Consider the following 22,500-nt stretch of genomic DNA (forward strand, 5'->3'; position numbering starts at 1 on the left):
AGCCTGATTTTAAAGCTTTAGTTCCTAACATTTGCGTTGATTCATGTGATTTCTTTTGTTGTTTGAATGTTTTTTGGAACGTGTGACTGTACTGTACTTGCCTGTCATTTTTTAAATGCATGATTTCTTGTGCTCGGGTCTCTTTTGAAAACTACCTGATTAAATAAAGGACTGAATAAATTAAAGAATCTACTACACTCTATTCTGCTCTCCAGAACCCACCATCTGCCTGCACTATATGGTAAATCTGTGCTTTCTCACCTTTGCCCTCAGCGTCCAGGAGCCTCAGGTTGGCGTGGTTCTGGGCCAGCAGGGCCACCATTTCATCGTGCCCCAGCTCAGCGGCTAACATGACCGGGGTGCGGCCCCTCTTGTCCTGGATGTTGGGTTGCGCCCCCTGGGACAGAAGGAAGCTGACCAGGTCTGGGGTGCAGCCAGGGAGTTACAGCAGGTCCAGTCCGTTTAGTAGAGCAGAAACACAGTCAATAGATTTAAGTGAAGGGGATTAGGACCAACAGTATTTTGTTGTACTTTCCTTTTCCCATATTTATAGCCAACTGTCTTATGCACATAGTGTCTGTCATTCCCCATCCCTGCTGAGGGCAATATTGTCCTAAGCCGTTGCTTTCAAAAGTTGCCCATATCCTCACTTTAATAAAATGTACATATAAAAATCAGTAATAAGCCTTTTTGAATATTCACACATGCCACTGTCAGGTTAGACTGAAACTGAAAAATAACAAATCAGCTTCCTACCCAGCTACAGCAGCCAAATGGAGCAGCCTTGTTCTATTAAACAGAATATATATAAGCTTGAGATATAAGCTTTTTGTTATGGTATGTTTTCTGTTGTTACATTTAAGTGAATATCCATTGTCTGCATTGAGAAACTGGACTGTCAAATCAGCCGACCGCCCCCTACCCTGGTTGTTGGCTGCGGCTGCCAGGTGAAGCGCTCCTGTGCCGTCCTGCGGCTCAGTGAGATTGATGAGGTTTTCCACCCCAAGCTTCATCATCTTCTCTATCTGCACCGTGTCTCCATCATGGACATACTGCAGCAGGCGGTACACCTGGAGGACCTGCAGGCGGCCCTCTGCCGTTCTGCCCCTCATTCTGGGGAAGGGGCAGAGGTTGATGGACTAGGCTGCCAGAAAAAAAACAAACACAGGACAAAGGAGTATTGTAACTTCCTGACAGAACTGGGACTATGCCACATGTTAATGGCCCTTTGCTGTTCCTCCCTGGGCAGCTGGGAAAAAAATGAGCATTTTCTAGCCTTTTTTTCTAAAATGAGTGTGAGAAAAATCTTAGTAACTCTGGTCCCCAGGCAAACTGTTGTGCATTTTAAGACTACTGAATGCCACACATTTAGCCCATGTGGCAACATTTGTGGGAAAAATTGTGCACATGGCATCAATGTTTTAATTTACTCGAGACGGTACATATATCTTGCATTGACATGTACGCTAAAGGCAGGAACATACATAGGCTACAGTAACATTAAATTAACTTTCAGACTAAACCTCCATTCAAAATCGCATCGAAACCTGCATGCACGACAGCTAAGACAGCCTTCCCGAGTTTCCTTGTTGTGTATTGCGCTTCACTTACCCTGCTAGAAAAACTCAGAAACTCAGAAAAACAAAGTTCTTGCGAGTAGCCTAAATTCCGACTGTATTTGTCAACGCAGGCTGGTCTGGACAGCGAGGACAGTCACATTTATCAAGTAACAAGCTACTTTATCTTGAAGCACAACCTCTCACTTCGTTTCAGCAGAACAAATTCGTCTCCATAGCAACGGAACGCGTAAAATCCCTGGAGCGACCGTTTTCCTTTGAGGAAGTATCCACATGCTGCATTCAGGTGCTCCTCGTAAGCTTGTACTTACGGGTTTTAAAGTTGTCCAGCATCCAATAGTTTTTGGTCAGAGATAACAACAAAATTGACCCTCTGGGAAATGTAGCCTACTTTTTGATGGCTGTTGTATTGTTTTCGATATCAAGCGGCACAGACCTACTTTGCCATACAGTGACGAGTAAAAGTGCATAAGGCATGTAGTCAATGTTTTAATTCAGTTAATACAAACAAAAATGCGTGACCACCATAGTGACGAAAACATACAGCCATACTAAGTATTTACATAGATTGCCAGTCGTGTTTCCAGTCGTATTTAGGCTACCACTTTCTGGTCGTCTTACTCACAATTTCCATATTTCTGACAACACTGGACGGTAGTGTGTAGCCTACATTTCATTATGTGCCCTTTACATTCTTAAGTAGCTAGAATTACCAGTTGTTTGCCCTTGACCGGCAGTGCCAGATCAACTTACATGGTCTTGGGGATGACTTTGTTTGTCTGAGTGACAGTGGAGTGACAGCTATTGAGAGCGGGTTATCAAGAGGCCCGCAATTCCCATTGACAAGTAATGAATGTACAATGAAGGGAAGACAAATGTGATACTCTGCCGTTCAGGGGACAAGGTCATCTTAAAATCTTCAAGGTTCTGCCTCACAGCATGGTGGGATAATAACACCGGACACAAGATGTCACTGCAGTGCAGCACGAGAGATGGTTTTCAACTGTCTCTCTGAAATCTTCTCCTGAAAGTCAGGACAAAGAGATGGAGAGAGCCTTAGCCAGGACCACAAGTCAACCCAGCCACTGTGTGTGTATTTGTGAAAATTCACAAACAGGCTACATAGTTCCAATAAGTGGCAAATATTCACATTCATATGACAGAAGCATACAATCCAAATGAAACCGAGACTGTTGACATCAACTGTGTAAAACTTGGTATCTGTATTTGAGGCACACATGCGGCAAAACATACAAAACACATACAGTACCTGACCAGATATGTGAAGTGGTAAGTCATAAAAATCTTATTAGGGCAAAACTGATGAAAAATATTTACATTCTTTTGAGGTTGTACAACAAACAGAAAAGTAGTACAAAATTGCATTCCCACACTGAACAAGGTTCAAGGTTGAAGGACAATAAGATAAGCCAATGGGGGAAAGAGGGCGTCTCTCTGGCACAGTAAAATATGAATATAATGCAATATATGGCCCAATCTGCTGCATCAACTGTACAGAGCGGTACAAAGCATAAAATCTGCAAAGTTCCTTTTCAAATCAATTGAAGAATATCTACAAACTGCAGATCATGCAAATAGTTTATTTTTGAGGCATTTTAATTAGACCTCTAAGGACAGGAAATGAGTGTTTGTGTGTGTAGGGGAGTGTGTGTGTGTGTGTGTGTGAGAGAGAGAGAGAGAGAGAGAGAGAGAGAGAAAGAGAGAGAGAGAGTTCCTTAGCACAGGAACAAGGGTATGTGTAGCTTCAGTACTTGTTATCTGTAGCTCTAACTATAAATTCCCCTGTCAGACAAACCGATAGTAAAGGCTACATAACTTTAAATGCTTGATCCTCCTAGATGACCCCTGTCTGAATCTGAAAAAAATCCCCTTTCCTCCTCCTCCTCTTCCTCCTCTTCCTCCTCTTCCTCTCCCCTGTTCCTGAGCACAGCTAATGTCCTAAAATGGCCTTTTTTTTGTTGTTGTATGATTTATAAAATCCTGTGGTTTGTCTTTGACTGCCATTGACTTTCTTTGTGCATTTTCTTTAAAGAATAGTGGTTTGGACTGTGTTTCCTTCCTCTCCCCCCTCCCACTGCAAGGAAATTGGCTTCAGTCGGCATTACGTTTCTGGCAATTTGCTTGTGGTCAACAGAATGTGCTTTCAAAATGAAACTGTGAGTAACAAGAAATGAGGCTACATTAGAAAAGTACACATATAAAACAAAAGTGTGCAATAACCTCCATTCATTCCATATGTTGTGGGTGTATTATAAGACAAAACAAACAAAAATCCTCATTCTTTTATGATCCTTCCAAATCCTTTGATGCTTTAAGGAATATAAGTGAGACCTGAAGGTAACTTGCAATAATTACTACAACATTCAAGTTTATAGTGTGGCATAAAACGGGTGAATTATAAGACAACCCTGCAGTGGCGTTTCTTTCCGCAGAAAACAAATGTCAAAGGATAAAAAATATGCAATGTCTCTTTGCACCAATTAATCTTTTCCTTAAAGCTGTGAAACGCAAAACAAATCACTGTGGCTGAAAAGAGAAAAATGTTTTCTTTCCTTCTTAGCACGAAAAGTAAAATATGAAGTCTCTTGCTTCTTACTGAATTCATCCAGTCTTGCTCTCAAAGAAAACACTTCAGTTATTTCTGTTTCTCCAGCTGTCCGGTACACAGTTCTGTCTCCTGCAGACCAATCAGAGGCTCTCGTGCTGAAAGTCTCACCCAGATGGACCAATCGTAATGTGACTACATGCGATCAGATGGTCTCGTACAGCAGCATCCCACTGAAGATGGTCAAGGGTTCGGAGGAGTAGGCCAGCTTGCCAGTGACGAGGTCGATGCAGACCGTGTCGCCTACTTCCATGGGCAGGATGATGTTGAAGACAGCCAGAGCTCCCGGAGTCTGTTTGGCTTCTGCCATGGGCTTCTCCAGGCCTTCAGGCTGATACCCGGCTGAGTCTCCTCGGGCCACGCCTGTGTTGGACTTAGACAACACCGCCTCGATCTTCACGTTCTTGTGGCCAGTCAGGGTGGCGCTGAAGAAGTACTTCCCACTCACTGGTGCTGTGAAATATCCTGGGGGATAGATAAAGATCAGGAGGACGTTAGTGTTTTATATTTGCTGTTGCATGGAAAAACTCATCATTCTAGTTTTGGTGTTTTTCACATGAAGGGAAAATAAGTTTGCTTGGATCCTTGTCTGCTGAGTAACTTTCCCGACCCTTGGGCCAGTGATACCCATTCAAACACTGTTGTGCAATTTCATGGTCATCAATCTGAAAAATTAAGATGTTTCCTTTGGTTCATTCAAAATTGACTTGGGACTGTGGATATACAGGATTTTTATATGACAGCCGTAATATGTAGCATAACTCTTAGAAAAACCAAAATTTCTTTGGAGGATCATTCCTCAATTTCCCCGAACACAAATGACTTGTGACTCTTCAACTCTACATAATACTTAAAAAAACATCTCTGGATTATAAAAATACCCAGGCTGTAGCTAAGTGTCTCTATCCGAAGGCTTATCCAGTGGAATTGGGGATTGAGGTCTCACCAATCTAAGCCTGTTGGACCCCATTCAGAAGTCATACTGTATGCATGGAAAAGACATTATTTTTAATCATTCATAGACTTTATATGAAGAAGATTTTTCTGTGTCACATTTTCATTAAGGTGGTCAGAAAAAGCACTTCGGTATTACGAGACCCCTGTGATCAAGAGGACTTACACACATAAGCACATGTACAAATTTCAGCCGGACTAAAACTCACCTGTTTTTGGGTTGTAGACATTATCTTCATTGACAAACACCTCGTTGAAGACTATGGTTCCTGCGCTGCTCACTGGGCGAGTGAGAGCGGCAGAGAAAGAAAGGCGCGGCACGTTGGCATCTGACCCTGCAGGACCTAATCATGGGGGAGTAAAAGGAGAGCAGAAGTTACTTTGAAATAAAGGCAGCAGAGATCAAACAGTAATCACCGCTTTCATCTTTGGTTTAGTAATAACAACACATACCCTGCTCGCCTCTGAGACCTGAAATGTGAGATGAAAGATAAGAGCGTTGAGTTTTTTATCCCGAAAAAATCACTTTTTCCTGTTTATTTATTTTTCCAATCATACTGTAGATCAAAGATAAAGCTTGTAAATGAGATTGTAATTAAATAAAACAATGTCTAATAAAGTGTAAGCCCAAATCAAAGAATGTTGGTCTTTACCTGGGGGTCCCACTGGTCCCTGCTTGCCCTCTCTGCCTGGAGGGCCTTCTTTCCCTTGGAGCCCCTTCAGTCCCTGGGGACCGGGCTCGCCTCTCTCTCCACGTGGGCCGGTTAGACCAGGTGGGCCTGGAATAAAAATGTTTGGTGAGACAGCACAGCTGGGAAACACCCTACTGAGAGAGATACTCACCGCAGCAGGCCAAAAACATAAACAGCAAGTCAAGAAATTAAAGAGATTAAAGCTGGTGTCACTGAGGATGTGCCCTTCACCCTCAAACGCACTAAAGCTCCTCATTCAGACAGACGACAGGCTTAACGGACTCTTAAGTGAATGCTACTCAGGATGACGGTTAATCACAAAGACAGGCTGGATTCTTTCTTTGGTCTATTTATTTCCTCGCTCTGACCTTGCCTCCCTTCGACTGAGCGATATCTCTTGTCCTAAAGTCGGATCCCATGCCCTCCGTCCGTCCGCTGTGACTTACCCATGAAGTCTTGCTCTGTGAAACTGTAGAACTCTTTGGCCAAGTTCAGGACGGAAGAGTTCAGCCCGTGTATCTTGGAGTGGACGTTCTCCAGCTGGACGTTCTGGATATTGTCGATAACGTCGCCGTGAGACGCTACCGTGACGTTGAGTCCATTAACGCAGTTCCACAGCCCGGACACATGCCGGTTCAGGCCCTCCTTGATCCTCTGCAGGCTGTCGGAGAAGGAGTCCAGGCGTCCGCACACCCCCTCCATCTTGGAGAGCCTCTTCTCCAGGCCGTCGCTGGACCGCCGGCACTCACCGACCTCCGTCACATAGTTGCTCCTGATGATTTGGATCTCTTTGTCCAGGCCGCCGAATCGGAGCTTAGAGTCATCAACGTGCTCCGTCAGCTCCTTCTGCACCTTGTCCACCTTTAAGGGAATATGGATTTTAGATGCTTGTAACTGTATGCATTTTGAATGTAAAGTATTCCTTCTAACATAATTTCTATGATAAAAATACATCTTTTCCATCGTTGCTACTATTTGTTTTCTTTTGATTTCTCATAGATATAAAACTATGTAAGCATATTATCCAGTCCATGTCTGTCAAGCAGAGTAAAGTGTATGTAATATGTTCAAATATTTTCATAACTATAATAATATTGTATGAAAACATTGCAGCCAAGATAAATGTACATAAATGTACACATCAGTGTACATTGATATGTACCAACATGATTGATATCATGTTGGTTTTTTAGTGTTTTTTAAGTTCTATAAAGACAATTTGCTTTACCGTTTACTGTTTTCATCATCATCATCATCATCATCACAGAGGTAATGATTTTGTCTGTTTAGTTAATTATGAAGTGTACTGTAAAGGTTTTCAAAAGTGATACATAAAATATTATTTTGATTAGGAGTAACAGTAGCAGTAGCAACAGTCGTATTAGTAGCAGCATCATTAATACCATCATCATCTCTTCATCTTACCTCAGTCATGATGTCGTCATTGGTGTTGGTCAGATCAGTCAGACTGTACCCATGTCTCTGGACGGTCCTTCCCAGGCCCTTCAAAGTGTCATTAATGGAGCTGAACGTGACCATGACCCCAGCCAGCTCTCCTTGGAGGGACTTCAGATCTCCTCCCAATCTTCCACTGTGGACGCCATGACCTTCCAGCCGTTTCTTCAGATCGTTTATGTTGGTTTTACACTGTGCGGTACACTCCTCCACTTCCTCTCTGAGTCTCCCCACCTCCTCTTGAAGGTTGGAGCACACCTGAGAGCAGGTGGACTCGTCCGAGTCTACTCTTCTCCGCAGATCCGTCAGTTCAGCCTGGCACCTGCCGAGGGCGCTGTTGGTGGAGTTGGTGAACGAGCGCAGGTCTTCTTCTACGGTGCTGCAAATAGAGCAATCATCAACGTCCCGACCCAGTGTTTCAACCTCTGTGACAATCCGGTTGAAACGCTCGCCGTCCTCCCCGGTCACAGCCTTTATCTTTTTGATATCTTCTGCCAAGTTGATGACTCTGTCGATCAGCGAGTCTCCCGACACGGACAGGTCCTTTAACCTTGTGTCAAACTTCTGGATCTCCTCTTCGTTGGCCACAACCCTCCACTCTATGGTTTTGACTGTGTCTTCGGTCTTACGGTTATTTCCGTTGGGCCCGCAGGCCTCAGCGCACATGTTCGTGGTCGACGTTAGCCTTTTGTCGATGAAGGTTGTTATATTCTCCAGCTGGCCTAGACGTCTGCTGTGGTCAGTGACCGTGTCTCCAAGAACAGCCACGTCCAGCTCTATCTTGCCGATCTTGAAGCCGTGGTCGTCCAGTCGGCTGAGGACCATGTTGCGGACCTGAGTGACCTCTCTCTGCACGTTGTCCTTCATGTTGTTCCCGGTGTTGGTGCACCTCTGCTCCACCTTCCTCACCGTGTTGTTCAGCCTCTTCTCCACTTCTCTCAGTCTGCCATTCAACCTGTCCTCTGTCACTCTTCCCTTTCCTCCTCCTCCACCGCCTGTCCCGGCCAGCTCCTTATCCAGGCGCCCTTTGATGACATCATAACCGTTAGCCGTGGAGGTGACACTGACCTCCAGGGCGGCCAGCCTCTTCTCCAGCTCGGTGACAGTGTTGCAGCAGTCCTGGGAGCGCTCTGTCTCCCTGCGGGTGATCTCCAGGCTCTGTCTCAAGTGCTGGTCCATGGAGCTGAGCAGCTTCTCCAGAGCTCGGATCCTCTCCCTGTCCTGCTGCTGCTGACGCCTCAGGTCCTCCACACCTGCCTGGAGGGAACACGGATTAGTGGTAAATCCATGTAGAAGAAGAACTTAATCTCACCATCCCAACTATAATGCTCTGATTCATAGAAAGTTTGGCTGTGTCAATATAGGAGACAGAGGAGGACTGGGATTAATTTGCCAATAATACAGCACTCATCAATTATTTCTTAATTTGTCAGATTCCTCATGCCAAGATTTTTGTTAGTATTTAAAGTTTCAAGACAGCTTCCTCAATTGTTTGATTTGGAAAGCCCCACATTCATCATCTGCTCCAAGGATACCGTTTATTCTGAACCTTCCTTGGAGCAGATGATGAATGTGCAGCTTTCCATTTTCGCTATATGAGTCGATCCCAGTCAGCCAGCAGCTCCCAAGAACATTGGTTGTGTGCTCTCCTTCTTCACAACTGACTTGTTTGATTTGAAAATAAACTGTACTTTGCCCTCTTTGGCTTAGAAAAGTTAGGGTGTTGTTGTGGCCCAGTGGACTAAGGCTCACACCCATGTACCAACAAATTGATCGTTCTGAATCAGGGTAAGAAATTTACTTTTCTTTCAAATGGCATTTTTTGCCCCCTTGATCTGATCTTTTAGGTCAGTTTGGTCCTTTACAAGGGCAATTTTATTGAACTATGAAATAATACATTTGCACTACACATTGGCAAATAAACACTCCATTTGTACGGCAAAAATTTGTCTCACACTTCTTTCCCATTGCTGGAAACTAGCAGCAGGCCTTACACAGAACACAGTGCTGTCCATCTTCCAATTGTTGGGTGGAATATTGATTGTTTTATTTTTTGTTGATGCAGTGGTTTGGTATTTTCTTCTACTGCTGGTTTCGTGTTGCCAACATTTTCTACGGCTTCAGGCTGCCTGGTTTGTTTTCTGATCAGAAATGCTACATTTTTCTCATCCAGAACACACTGGAAATAATCCCCCCTGGTCTTAGGCTCCCACAAATCACTCATGGTGGCCCACATGGGACACAGGGACACATGAATATTTGACAACTCAGCGAATAAAATGTGAATAGAGTGACATGTAAAAGAGCGTATACTCCTAATCACTGGGGGCATTTTTTTTGCCTGACCCTGGTTTGAATCCAGCTCACTCTCTACTGGTCTCTCTCTGTCACTCTGTGTACAATACAATAAAGCAAAAATACTACTGAAAAGAATATTTGAGATACTGAGTCTCACCTGGCAGGCGGAGCAGGACAGAGACACTCTTCTCTCCAGCTCCGTCAGGATCTCCTCCTTCAGAGTATTCAGCTGGTTCCCTCCTCCCTTGGCTACTCCATCCAACTCATTTCCCCCTCCATTCCCATTCACCAAGTGGTTGTTGATGTGGAGCAACTTCTGGTCATGGACCTGAATGAGAGAATGAATGAATGAATGAATGAATGAATGAATGAATGAATGAATGAATGAATATGGTCTATTTGTGCGTTTCTGCAAACCCTACTGGTCCGGTGGGACCATCATTGCAAACACATGTTGTGCGGCCAAGCTTTGTTCAAACCCACAGAACTTTCTTTGAAATTCTAGTCAAGATCCCAAGGTTTCAATATGTCAGGCTGAATTACATGGAAATGTAAAATGATATGAAATGATGCACAAAACATCTAGATTTTTTCCATTTGATGTAATGGTGCAGCCATAAAAAATGCCATCTTGGGATTGAATATTCATTCAATATGTGTGAAATAGCTTTAATGAAACTAGCAGATGCAGACTATGTATACAACATTGTGGTACAGTATGGATTTTTTTTTTCTAACTTTGAAGGGGAATTTTACGGTGAAATCAGAGTTCAAAGGGTTAAAATCTAAGTATCCAGACAGACAGACAAACAGATTGTTTACCTGAGTCCTGTTGTACAGCTGGTCCAGTCTGGTCTGGATGTTGTGGATTGTTTGTGGCTGGGCTGTGTCTGCAGGGACGCCGGCTCCGTTTAGACCAGGCCTAAACAGAGGGGGGAGATTTGAGAGGGGGTGAAGGGGGATAACCTTAAGGGTTTTTACCTCAAATGGGGGATGTGGTTAATAATATATGGCCACAAAGCGGGTGGAGGGTAGATGAATAATTGCCATCCCCCTTAATTAAATTGAAAAATGTATCTTAAACACAGGGAAGAGGCTTTGCAGGGGATGGGAAATATAAGAGATTTACCCAAAATCTAGCTGATCCTGCTTTGACGTACACAGTTAAAGTCGCAGAACACACTGAGTGTGTTTACGCAGCGTTCAGGAATACAGCTCAATGTCCCAGTTAAGTTCGTATTCAAGACTATCTATTTATATTCATCTTCCTCTCCTTGTATACATGAATAAACAGAATATTCTCTCTGGAAATTGACCTCAGCCAGACTGTAAAAACCAACAGTAAACAGGAAATGGTATATACATCCTTCAATAGATCAATATAACCCAGCTAGCATATTTGGGTTTCCTGAATGATGACAGGATTTTAGTGTGCGAGTAAACGCACCCATTGAGAAACATAACAGGCAGATGATGTAATGAAGGAAACGTACAGTCTCTGGTTTATGCCGTGCACGGTGGACTGCATGGTGTGCAGGTCTTTGGTGAGACTCCGGATCTTCTCCTCCAGTTGTCTTATCTTCTCACTGTCACCTGCAGGCAGAGGGAAAAGAAACACTGTCAGCATCGCCATTATGAATGAGGAAGAGTTTCATTTACAAAATTTGATATCCACTTTACAAAATGATTGCTAGCACAACATTAAAACAAATTAATGAACCTTTTAATGTATAGTAGGTAAATTAAGTCCTTGGTTGAAAAAAATATTCTTCACTGTCTGTCCACTTCAGACTGGATCCTCTAATTCAAGATATTGAATGACAAGCCTTAGGCAACTTTTTTTTGTTTTTAATAGAGCTCTTAACATACCTCCTAGTTTCTCTCAAGTCACAGTATCAAAGTGCTGAGCATCAGCTACACCCAAATAAACAGTCGATAAGAAAAAGCAACCATATGATACTATTATGGCTGTTATATGCGCATAATTGTCACTAGACGTATTTAAATGTATCATTTTGCATGGAATGTTAAGCTTCTTACAGGTCAAGAAATTGTTTGTTCATTCATTCATTCATTCATTCATTCATTCGTCATTACTATTATTATTTTACCAATTATGTAAGGGGTGTTAATTTATTTATTTTTAATCATTCTAATATTGTTTGTTCATTAATATGTATGTATCTATGTATATATCATGTATATGTTTATTTTTATATTTGATATTTGTAGGTATGCATACATAATGTTTTTGTTTTTTGGGTTTTTTTTTTTTGTTTTTTTTACTTTTAAAATGTTGAAAACTCAATAAACATATTGTTGAGAAAATTCATTCATTCATTCATTCTTTCATTCATTCATTCATTCATAAGGAATGAAGGAGTCACAAGGCAGACCTACGCACATTCAGAGCACTTGTGAAAAAAACAAAACATGGGACCTAATTTACTTCATCTTGAACATGTTCCATAGATGTTAGTGTTTCACAAGGTAAATCAAGTGCATCTCGATTATGTAAAACCATATCTGAATACACAGCGTTTTCTTCAGCCTTCATACCATCTCTACTGTCTCCACCCCTCTGTCCGCCGCCGGTGTTGTAGCCGGTCTGGGTGATGCGGGGTCTCCCTGCGTTCACCTGAGTGTCCGTGGCTACCTTTGGCCCGTCGTAGCAGTCCTCGCCCGAGTAACCGTGGCAACACTTCCACTCCATCTCCGTCACCATCTTGTAAGCTACCTTGTACCTTGGCCTCCTGTATGTCCGGTAGCTAGGGATGAAATGGGAAGAGTGGCTGACTGATGATAGACTGATTGATAGACCCCTACATGCAATGCATACATAGTGGGAAATAACAATAATATATGATAGGGGTTGATTTTAGGATAAAGTAAGTGTAGTAGTTACGGCTGTTTATAGCTGAAGCTGCTGAAACTGATGCTGTGACTATAAATGTCAATGTAAGGGAAATTTGTGGGACTCAACATAATTGAAATTGTCTTTTAATTGCTTTTTACTGACTCATGAAGTACTGTACCTCACATTTAGTGTGCTAGGCAGTTTATTTTGTACCTTGCTGCAAAAACAATTGCTCACAAAACATTCATTTATCTGCCCAGCTTCTTGCTAAATTAGAACAAATTATCCACTGTGGCAAGGTGGAGTGAAACAGTTATAGAGACAAAAAGAAAGGGATATTACAGGAACAAGACAGGCAGGTACTGGAGGTAAGATAGCATGTGCCATTTGGTGGGTGCTCTTTACCAAAACACCTTATAGTACTATGAATATATTTTTTAACATGGGTGGCCCCAGTGGGAAATAAACCCCTAACCCTGGCAGGGTCATTGCCATGCTGTATACAGTTATACAGGAACACTGGTAGGACAGTGATAGATACAGTGTAGGTTGCTAGGAAGACACTGCACAAAGTTAAGTAATAGATGCACATAATGTTAATTCCAGTGTGCTTGATCATTAGGATCATAAAACAATATCAGAGGATAGTAAGTTGCCTATATATGAACTATGAAGAGAGAATCAGTAGGAAAACTCTGTTCTTTATTCTAGGTGCTTGTAAAACTTACACAAAAACCAGCAAAATGGTACAAATTCTGTGAAGGTCTCAAATATAAAGATATTTCAGTTAAGGCACCCCCATCTAAGAAGATTTTGCGATTTGTGATAAATAGTAAATGACATTAACGTTAAATTGAAACTGTTCAGTAGCCTATGTTGTCGGGGATTGACTCAAGGACGCCTAGTGGTCCCTGAACCCTACAATGAATACCACCGCTGTATACTGTTGGTATAAATGTGCCATGAATGTGCAGTAGATGTTGGGAAATAGTTGCAAATCATCTACTGATGGGTGAGATTAAGAGCACTGCTTTGTATACTTTAAAATGTTATTCCTGTTCCAGTTTCCAAAAGCAACCAACTGTATTCTGCCAGCACTAAATCTCATTTTCTGAGGAATTGTCCACAAAACTACTCTTCTATCAAAAACACGAGTGTTTTATTTGGCAAGGTCTTCTGCGATTTTGTTCTGTAATGTGTTATTCAGCTCTGAGGCCGAAGAGACTCTCTCTCACAGTAACAATGTAATAAATAGACCGGAGGCCGGAAGACTCAATGAAGATTTATGGCAGCGTCATAGGCACGTTAACAAGCTCTGACTGTGAAACTTCAGCAGGTTGCTCTCCGTCATGCCAGCCCACAAACATCACTGTAGGTACCATGGACGTTTCTCTCGGTGCCATAGAAAAGACTTCGGCTTCCAGCTCCCCGCTCGGAGAGAGCGTGAGAAAAAGGGAGCCGACGTACTCTCAGAGGGGAAAAAAAACAACCGAAAACAGGGCTTGGAGAGAGGGAGAAAGGAGGCGGAGTTGGGGTATAGAGCTAGAGTTAGAGAAAGAAGGAAAGACAGACAGTCATAAAACGAGAGAGAGAGAGAGAGAGAGAGAAAGAAGAAGAGGTTGTTTTTACAGGGCAGCACGGCTAGACTGCGGTGCCTGGAACCCCTGTCAGCTTCATTCTTTGCATAGCCTAGGTTTAGGCCAAGGCCCCCGCTCTGCTGTAGGCAGGCATGGGGATCAAGCAGCCAGACCTGGGTCAAACAGGATGGTGAGGACTTCAAAAGAAAGAACAAAAAAAACAAAAAAAAACTGTGGGAGCGCTTCATTAATCTTTCCTTCCAAGATACATCCACTTTTGGGGAAATCAATCAATCTAAACTTGTTCCAGTACTTTAATTTCATGGCAAACTGCAGCTCCACCAGAGTAATAGGTGTGTCTGCGATGATGCCAAGGTTAAGATGAATGCTTCTGTTCTGGAGAGGCAGACAGGAGGATTAACCAGCTAAACACTGGGCTGTAAGTGTGTCTAATGTTCAGCTGCTGTACAGCAACCCACCCAAAACCAGGCCCAAAAAAAAGGAGGAGAAGAAGCAGAAAGAGAAAGAAAAGAGGTGAAAGAAAAGGAGGAGGGAGGGAAGGAGAATATCAACTTCTGTGTATCTGAAGACAGAGAGTGGGAGGAAAGAAGTCGGAATTCAGATTAGATTAAGGCGAAAGACGGACAGAGTGAGTCAGAGAAGGTTTGAAGTACTATAGAAGAGTATCTAAGTGTGTGTGTGTGTGTGTGTGTGTGTGTGTGTGTGTGAGAGAGAGAGAGAGAGAGAGAGAGAGAGAGAGAGTAATAGATACTCACGCCACTCTAGGACACTGGCCCCAGGCACAGCGCTGGTAGTCCGGCTTGACGTACGTCTCCACCCCGTCCTCCATCACACAGCTAATGGTGCGTGTCACCACATAAGCACACCAATTCCTGGCAAATCACACACACATGCACACACACACACACACACACACATACAGTACACAGAGAGGGAAATGACAGATGAGTCAGTGTATTGCTATTGGCAGTTTAGCCCTCAGTTGAGAGTCAGACGTGGACACAAAGATAGCAGCCCTCCCACACACACACACACACACACACACACACACACACACACACACACACACACACACACATCTTTGCACTTATATTCTCAAGAGGACCTTACACTGATAACATTCATTCCCTAACCCATTATATATAACATACAGGTGGCCAAATCTGACACACACACTCTTCAATTTAAAATTACATTTTTAGATTCTCAAATATGTTTGATTTCATGTCACTGTTCCTTTTGTGTTTGCCCGTCTGGCAGTAAACTACATTTAGAGACTGGAAACCGCATCAAAGAGTCTTTGTATGGAAATACTGGCATGTTAAGGATTAAGGTTAGAAGTAGGATTACATTCAGGTAAAGGAAACAAATAAACAAGTAGTGTTTAACTCTCAACACTACATGTTTATCCATAACCATTTCCCTTACTTGAATGTAATCCTTATTCTAACCCTTAACCCTAAACCCAAGTTTTAACCCTAAATTTACCTTAACTTTAACCCTTACCCAAACCTAATCCTACTTCTAACGTAACCCTAACCCTAAATTAACCTTAACCTTAACCTTTACTCTTACTTTATCCTAATCCTAATCTTAACTCTAAACCCTAAACCCCTTGAAGAAGTGAAGACCGGACAAAAAGGCTTCACCGCACAAAAATGTCCTGACTCTGAAGATCTAAAACTCAAAATCAAAGGGACAGAAGTACAAGGACACATACATACACTTGCACACACACACACACACACACACACACACACACACACACACTCCCAGAGAGTCTGCATGCTGCTCTATTTGTCCTCATCCCCCCTGACCCCCCTTGACCCCCAGAGATCCCCCTCGATAACACTCCAGATAGACTTTAAGACACAGGCGTCCTTTTGTCTTAGCCTGGACAAGACAGTCGCCTTCTATCATCATTTTCATATCGCCAAATTACCCAGAATCCCCTCCACCACTATTTCCCTGGTGCTTATTACGGCCAATTAGTGTCACTCTGAGACTCGGCTGAGCAGAACTATGGAGGGTTTAGGACTAAGAGTTGGAGCGGACAAGGAGTTCCTTCATGCTGGAAAGTCAATCAGCGACTTTCCTCTCTCTCTCTGTCTGCATGTCTGTCAGTCTCTCTCTTTTTTGCTCTATATGTCTCTCTCTCTTTCTCTCTCTCTCTCTCTCTCTCTCTCTCTCTCTCTCTCTGTCAGTTGGCATGACCATGATTCAGAAACACAACAATTCATACATTCAGTATGCTTATTGAGACTATTCATTATTTGGGTTGAAAATTTGTACTATACATGGATAGATAATCACCGAAATCTGTAATATCAAATAATACACTGTTTCTCTGTCTCTCTGTATGTTTTCCCGTCTCTCACGTTCTCTATTTCTGTGTGTCTCTCTGTCTCTATCTTTTATACAAGATACACATGCACATATAAAAAAGACAGGAAAACAGAGACTCACACACCGCTGTTGTTGGGTGAAAACCTTGGACCTCCAAAAAGTCAACTTTTCAGGAACTAAGAAAAGCAACATTGTTTTTGACTGGACCACCATGCATTTTTTAATTCATCCAGTGGGTTTTGAATTGAATTTTTCATCAGACCAAGGGTTGTAGAATTGTCTCATAGGACCATTTGAAGTGAAAACATGAAAATCATCAAAACTGGAGATACAAGGTTTTGTGATTATTTCTTTCTTTGTTTCTTTGTTTTTCTGTCTGTCTCAGTATGTCCATGCCACTCTTCTTCTCTTTCTTCGTGGGTCCTCTAAATGTGCATGTGTCTCTCTCTTTCTTACTCTCACTGCCTTTCATTTTGTCTTTCTCTGTCTATGTACATCTCTGTCTCCCTCCCTGTCCATCTTTGTTTATCTCCTTCTCCCTGTTTCTCCTTTCTAAGTGTGTGTGTCTCTCTCCCTGTCTTCCTCTCTCTCTATGTATATATCTCTCTCCCATTCTCCCAAGTCCTTGATCCTCCCCTTCATTCCTGAGCTTTTCTGACTGACAGAATGAGTTTATCATCTCTCTCCTCGCCTCCTCCTGACCTCCTGTTCCTGTTGCTACTGTACGTGGGAAAGTGAACGGGACTAATTAGCTGTCAGACTCTACTGTAACGGCCTTTCTCAAGGATCTTGAGGAACGTTCTCCTTCAAAATAAAAAATAACAGGTGGAACAAGCTGTAAGGCAGAATCACAGCTTTTAGCTTGGTCTTTTCCAGATTTACAACTACATGTTATTTGAAAACCCATTTTGATCTTAAGCTTATCGTCCCATATCATAATCATATCTTAACTTAAATAGGAGCCACATCATAATTCATCCACTCTAAAATAAACTTGAACTTCAAGGATCAGTGGGTTAAAGAATTGACAAAAATATGGGTTTCCCAGCAGGCACAAAGTTTTTTTTATACTGGAACTGATTGTTAGTCAGGCCATATTTTTCCCCCGATTATCGTTCTATCTAATACATATGGCAAAGTTGCTGTGTAGCACTATAGGTCAATGCTGTGTATGATAAGCTACAATGGATTCTTGGATCCAGTGCCTTATGAAGTAATTTTAGCTTAAAGACTTTGGGCAGAAACTTTGCAGAACGTGACATCTGCTTATTTGTATGTTTGCAGCATATCATGTTGCTTAGGGTGAATCTGAATTAAATACAAATGTTAGGGGATTCAGTTCAGATTGTAGTCAGCATCAGATTGGATGTAATTGGACATAATTTGGCTGTAATCAACCAGTGTTCATGCATCCAAACGGTGCTGTACTTCCCCCTGTGTGTTTCCAGAGTTTTGTGGTTCTTCACAGTGATCCACATGGCCTCTTCTTGCCATCGCGTTACATTGTATTGTGCTTCGCTGTGCCGTTCTGTGGTTTTCTGTACAGTGCTAACATTTCCATCAGGACTTGGACTGGAGCGCTGATGATTCAGAGTGCAGCACAGGCCACATTACGCCTGAAATCAGCCGCCGTGAATGGGTCCAAAACATCCTCTGCATTCCTCTCTGAGTCTTGCGGTTCATCATGGTCTGTTTTTGCCATCGCATTACGTTGTGCGGTGCTTTGCTGTGCTATCTCACTCTGTGGTTTGTTATGCTGTGTTTGTTGGACTCAAACTTTCTGAGAAACTTGAATCTAACATCTCCATCAGCAGTTGGAGCGGCACAGCGCGGATAGGGAACATCTAAAATCAACCGGCGGTGATAAATCCAAACAGCGCTGTCTCTGCCCCCTGCAGATCCGGGGTGTTGTTTTGTGTCTCAGTGATTCAGTGGGCCTGTTCTGCCCATCCATTATCCTGACTTAAACTGACTCTCAGGGTCACAGGGAAACAGCAGATAAAGCATAAAGTTGGCAACGTTCACACCCTATCTTCTCTGACGGAGAACAGGCGCTGCGATTCGTATAAATAAACTCAACCATCCTCTCCCTTTCACTACTGAGCAGACACAGATGGGTATATTCGCACACACACACACAATACATAGGCTGCATACGCAAACACACAACTCCCCTCCGTCTCTCTGGTGCTTCCAAACACCCACACTTACATACCTCCTTCCCTCCCGCCTCTCTTTCCATCTTTCCATCATGGGCTTTTCACTCCAGTGAAATACATGAGAGAGGTCTTTATTTGTGAGAGGATGACTAAGTGTGAGTGTACGACTGAGTGTGTGAGTGTGTGTTATAGGCATATATCCTTCTATTTGAAAAAGGGTGTAAGTACAGTGAATTTGTGTGTGTATGTCTCCACATGTGAGCCTGGTTTTTCCTGTCACCGTCAAAAGATTGTTTGAAGGCCACAACATTTCAGCTCCAAACCCTTTGGCCTTTTCTCTTTTTTTTCTCTCTGACCAACATGAAGTTAAGCATTCAGAACTGTAATCCAATAAAGTCCCATTAATCCAAATGGCTGGAAATTGCTCAGACGAAAGTCCACGAAACTTGGCACCTCAAGTGTAAAATACACACACAAGCACACAAACACACACACGCGCACACACACACACCCTAGGCATGCATTCATACATTCACAAACACACAGAGACGCAGACAGGCAGACATGCACGCACTCAAACTCAAACGGGTAAAAAGACATACAGATACACACACACACACACGCACACACACACACACACATCAAAGAGATGGATCCAGTCTGCTTATTTTCCTACTTAGACATTTAACACATACATGAACTTTCATAAAGTGCTGCCATTATAAACATACAACTCTTTTGGGTCCCCGTCCGTAACCTCAGACATACAACATCATGTCTAACAGAAAAATTATTAAGAGAGAAAAAAAAAGAGAGAGAGAGCATGTGTGTGAATGCATGCATTGTGTGTGTGCCTGGTCTCTCTTTAATGGCATGTTCAGCAGCTAATCTACCTTGTTATACCTATTTATAACATGGGAAACACTACAATTTTAACTGTTTTAGTTCCTGCACAAGTATTTATGTCTGTATTATATATTCACAGATTGTTGTTCAGACACCGGCAGATAATTTGGCACCAAGACAGAAATTGTTCAAGCATTTAAAGTTTTATAACTAACTGCAATTATCTGATGAATTAAGCCCAGTAACTAAAGAGTTGGCACATGAGGTTGGATTAGCATATTGCGGATTATTTGAGTTCACACATTCACACAATTGGGAATGCGTATTCAGATTTACACACACACATACACACACACACACACGCATACACATAGTAGTATTAGTACTATTACAACTACTACTCCTGCTACTAATACTATTACTATTACTGATACTATTACTGCTGCTATGCACTCATGAAACTGTAGGCTGCTTTGGATAAAATCAAACAAGCATACATACACTTACATGCATTCTTGCTCTTTTTCACACACACATATGAACACACTCTATCCTGCCCACTAACACAGAAATATACAAACAACCTGTTCATTACTATTCTGCCAGGCAGGGAACCGTGAAACTCCCCTAGTACAGGTCTTATTTATATTTATAGAGCTGTAACTCAGCATGTGGGGGAAGGCCTGCACCTGTCTGAGTATCTCTTTATTCCCCAATAAAATCCACCTCCTAATAAAACGGCAGACAAAGACTTCGATGCCAAGTAGGAAGCCATGTCTCAACCCCCAAACAGCAGGTAAATCTTATTCTACAGTAATATTGCAAGGACTCCCCCAATGCCCCATAAAGGAGAATCGTAAAATCGTAAAATTGGATGGGAATATTCGATGGCACAAGATAGTGTTGTAGTCGAGACCACCTAAACCGAGACCGAGTCAAGACCAAGACCAGAGCGTATCAAGTCCGAGTCAAGACCAAGACTTTGAGGGGGCGAGACCGAGTCAAGACCAAGACCGAAGGGGGGCGAGACCGAGTCAAGACCGAGACCAGACCAATGCGAGTCCATTTTCAAGACCATGTAATCAGAGTGACGGCTCAACATTTACACCATTTCTCTGCTAAAATTCAAAAAGAAAGAAAGCATTATTTAGGAATTTAAGTAAAATACAAATGGATGTACAGTATGTACTCAGTGACAGAAGGCAATCCTTTGAAACATTGCAATTGGATTTCACTGACCTTTGGAAAGGCTCAAGACAGTGGGCAGAATGAAACAGAAGTGTTAAAACACCCTGAGCAGATAGCCTCACTAAAACATTCAAAATTATTATCAGGTTGTAGCTGACCCTTGCTTTTATGTCACAATGTATAATTATTTTGATTCCTGAAATGAGAAGAAACATAAACTTACTCTCATGTATAGGCTACAAATTGTTTTTATGTTATAGTGTTTTGACTTTGACCAATGTGACAACTTGCCCCGCTCTCCCCTACTCAGCCTGCCAGAGCCCCACTGTGCAGACGAAAGTGAAACTTAAAATTCCACAATTTACTCGCCTGTGTTAGTAACGGTATAAACAGTAACCTGATAACACGTCTTCTGCTGCACTACAGACTTTAACGGTAACGTTATTACCTTGTGGAATTTAAGCCTAACATTAGTGAAATTATAATTTAACCGATAACTGTGTCGCAATGCTTTAATGCAGCGCGTTGAATTGAACGGGCCATCTGCCTGTATGGAATCGGTGCTTGTTCTTAGAACTGTTTTGCAAAACTCTCTGTGATTTCTGTAGGCAAATTGTATCTCATTCTCTCCTCCTCAGCCACACATGGTGCTCTCTCCTCCTGTATCCTGCTTCTCTTTCTTGGTGCAGCTCAGAGGGGGGTGAGGGTGGCAGCGTTTAATGGTTAATAAACTTTCAAACTTAAAATAAGCCAAGTTATCGGTTGCAATTTGAAGGGGAAAGTTTTATATCCAATCAATAAATCAGACAATGCACCGGCAGGTAATGATGTTACTGCACTTGTGGTCTCGACTGGTCTTGAAATAAAATTCCGAGTCCTCTTTGTCCGAGACCGAGTCAAGACCGAGTAAAAATGCAGTCGAGTCCGAGACGAGACCGAGACCATCACAATGTGGTCTTAAGACCGGTCTCGAGACCAAGACCGATCTCGAGTACTACAACACTAGCACAAGAGAGATAAAGAGAGAGTGGGAGAGAAAGAAAGAAAGGGAGTAAGAAGGAAAGAAAGAGAGAGTTTAGAGTTAATGCTTCAACAAAGAAATCACTTGCTGGCCTCCATTGTTATGGGACCTTTCATTTTACTTCAAGGGGCGGCTTCTACTGGGTTCTGAATGGATTCCCTGGAAAGGGGCGGGGCTCCGCGTGTGAACTTTGACCCGGAGGTCAAGCGCCCCTCCGGTGTCCTTGTAAAGGTGAACCCCTGCCGACACAGAAAAGCACACAAACCGACAAGGACCGACACACACACACACACTCGAGTGCACTCACACATGCCTGAGTGATTGCACACCGGCAAAAACAAACACACACACACACACACACACACACCGGCACACACATCTATGAGGGCACACATGCATTCCTTCAGTCTCTCTGTTCTCTCTCTCTCTCTCTCTCTTACACACACACACACACACTGAACACACACGCAATTTGACTTGTTGGACTTGTTCCAACATCAAGGGGCAGCGTGACTGTGTAAACTCCTCTCTGGTTGTTTAGCCTGGCGGTCACTAAGATATACAGAGAATGTCCATGATAGCACCATTTGCTGTTACTTTATTACAAAGGCTGCAGCAGTGTTCAGATGTCTGCAGGGGGTTTCAGTAGCTCACTTCACTTTTAACCATTTATGGAGGCATTTGCGTCTCAAACTCAAAATCTACACTGCAAAAAATATTAAGGCACTTCAACCTAAAAAAACAAAACTTGCTGCCTTGAAATTGCAAGTTGAAATAGTACTGAATATTTAGGTCAGAGTTCATATACTCTAATCTAGTAAAGCTCACTGAGTGAACTTAAGGCACTAAGTTCAACCAGTTCAAGTCTAGTTGTGCTGACAAG

At 42.6% G+C, this 22,500-nt stretch overlaps 2 protein-coding genes across 2 annotated transcripts in view; both read right to left on the reverse strand.

The window, feature by feature from the left end:
• The window catches only part of ankef1a (ankyrin repeat and EF-hand domain containing 1a), a 9,317-nt gene extending 8,205 nt beyond the window's left edge, over positions 1 to 1,112 (reverse strand). Inside the window, exons 1-2 of the mRNA XM_071527642.1 lie at positions 923 to 1,112; positions 262 to 423 (exon numbers count right to left, since the gene is read on the reverse strand). Of these exons, the coding sequence (XP_071383743.1) occupies positions 262 to 423; positions 923 to 1,112 (352 nt within the window). The remainder of the gene's footprint in view (positions 1 to 261; positions 424 to 922) is intronic.
• Positions 1,113 to 2,792: 1,680 nt separating this feature from the next.
• Positions 2,793 to 22,500, reverse strand: part of LOC139650857 (EMILIN-1-A-like) — a 25,057-nt gene continuing 5,349 nt past the window's right edge. The window contains exons 2-12 of the mRNA XM_071527641.1: positions 14,813 to 14,929; positions 12,162 to 12,370; positions 11,096 to 11,195; positions 10,425 to 10,524; positions 9,760 to 9,930; positions 7,275 to 8,561; positions 6,296 to 6,710; positions 5,811 to 5,936; positions 5,611 to 5,628; positions 5,367 to 5,501; positions 2,793 to 4,668 (exon numbers count right to left, since the gene is read on the reverse strand). Of these exons, the coding sequence (XP_071383742.1) occupies positions 4,349 to 4,668; positions 5,367 to 5,501; positions 5,611 to 5,628; positions 5,811 to 5,936; positions 6,296 to 6,710; positions 7,275 to 8,561; positions 9,760 to 9,930; positions 10,425 to 10,524; positions 11,096 to 11,195; positions 12,162 to 12,370; positions 14,813 to 14,929 (2,998 nt within the window). The 3' untranslated portion in view covers positions 2,793 to 4,348. The remainder of the gene's footprint in view (positions 4,669 to 5,366; positions 5,502 to 5,610; positions 5,629 to 5,810; positions 5,937 to 6,295; positions 6,711 to 7,274; positions 8,562 to 9,759; positions 9,931 to 10,424; positions 10,525 to 11,095; positions 11,196 to 12,161; positions 12,371 to 14,812; positions 14,930 to 22,500) is intronic.

The sequence above is a fragment of the Centroberyx affinis genome, unplaced genomic scaffold (assembly GCF_046629955.1).
Source record: "Centroberyx affinis isolate AG114_WGS23_722 - 3 ecotype Tasmania unplaced genomic scaffold, CSIRO-AGI_Caff_v1 ptg001557l_1, whole genome shotgun sequence".
Lineage (NCBI taxonomy): Eukaryota > Metazoa > Chordata > Actinopteri > Beryciformes > Berycidae > Centroberyx > Centroberyx affinis.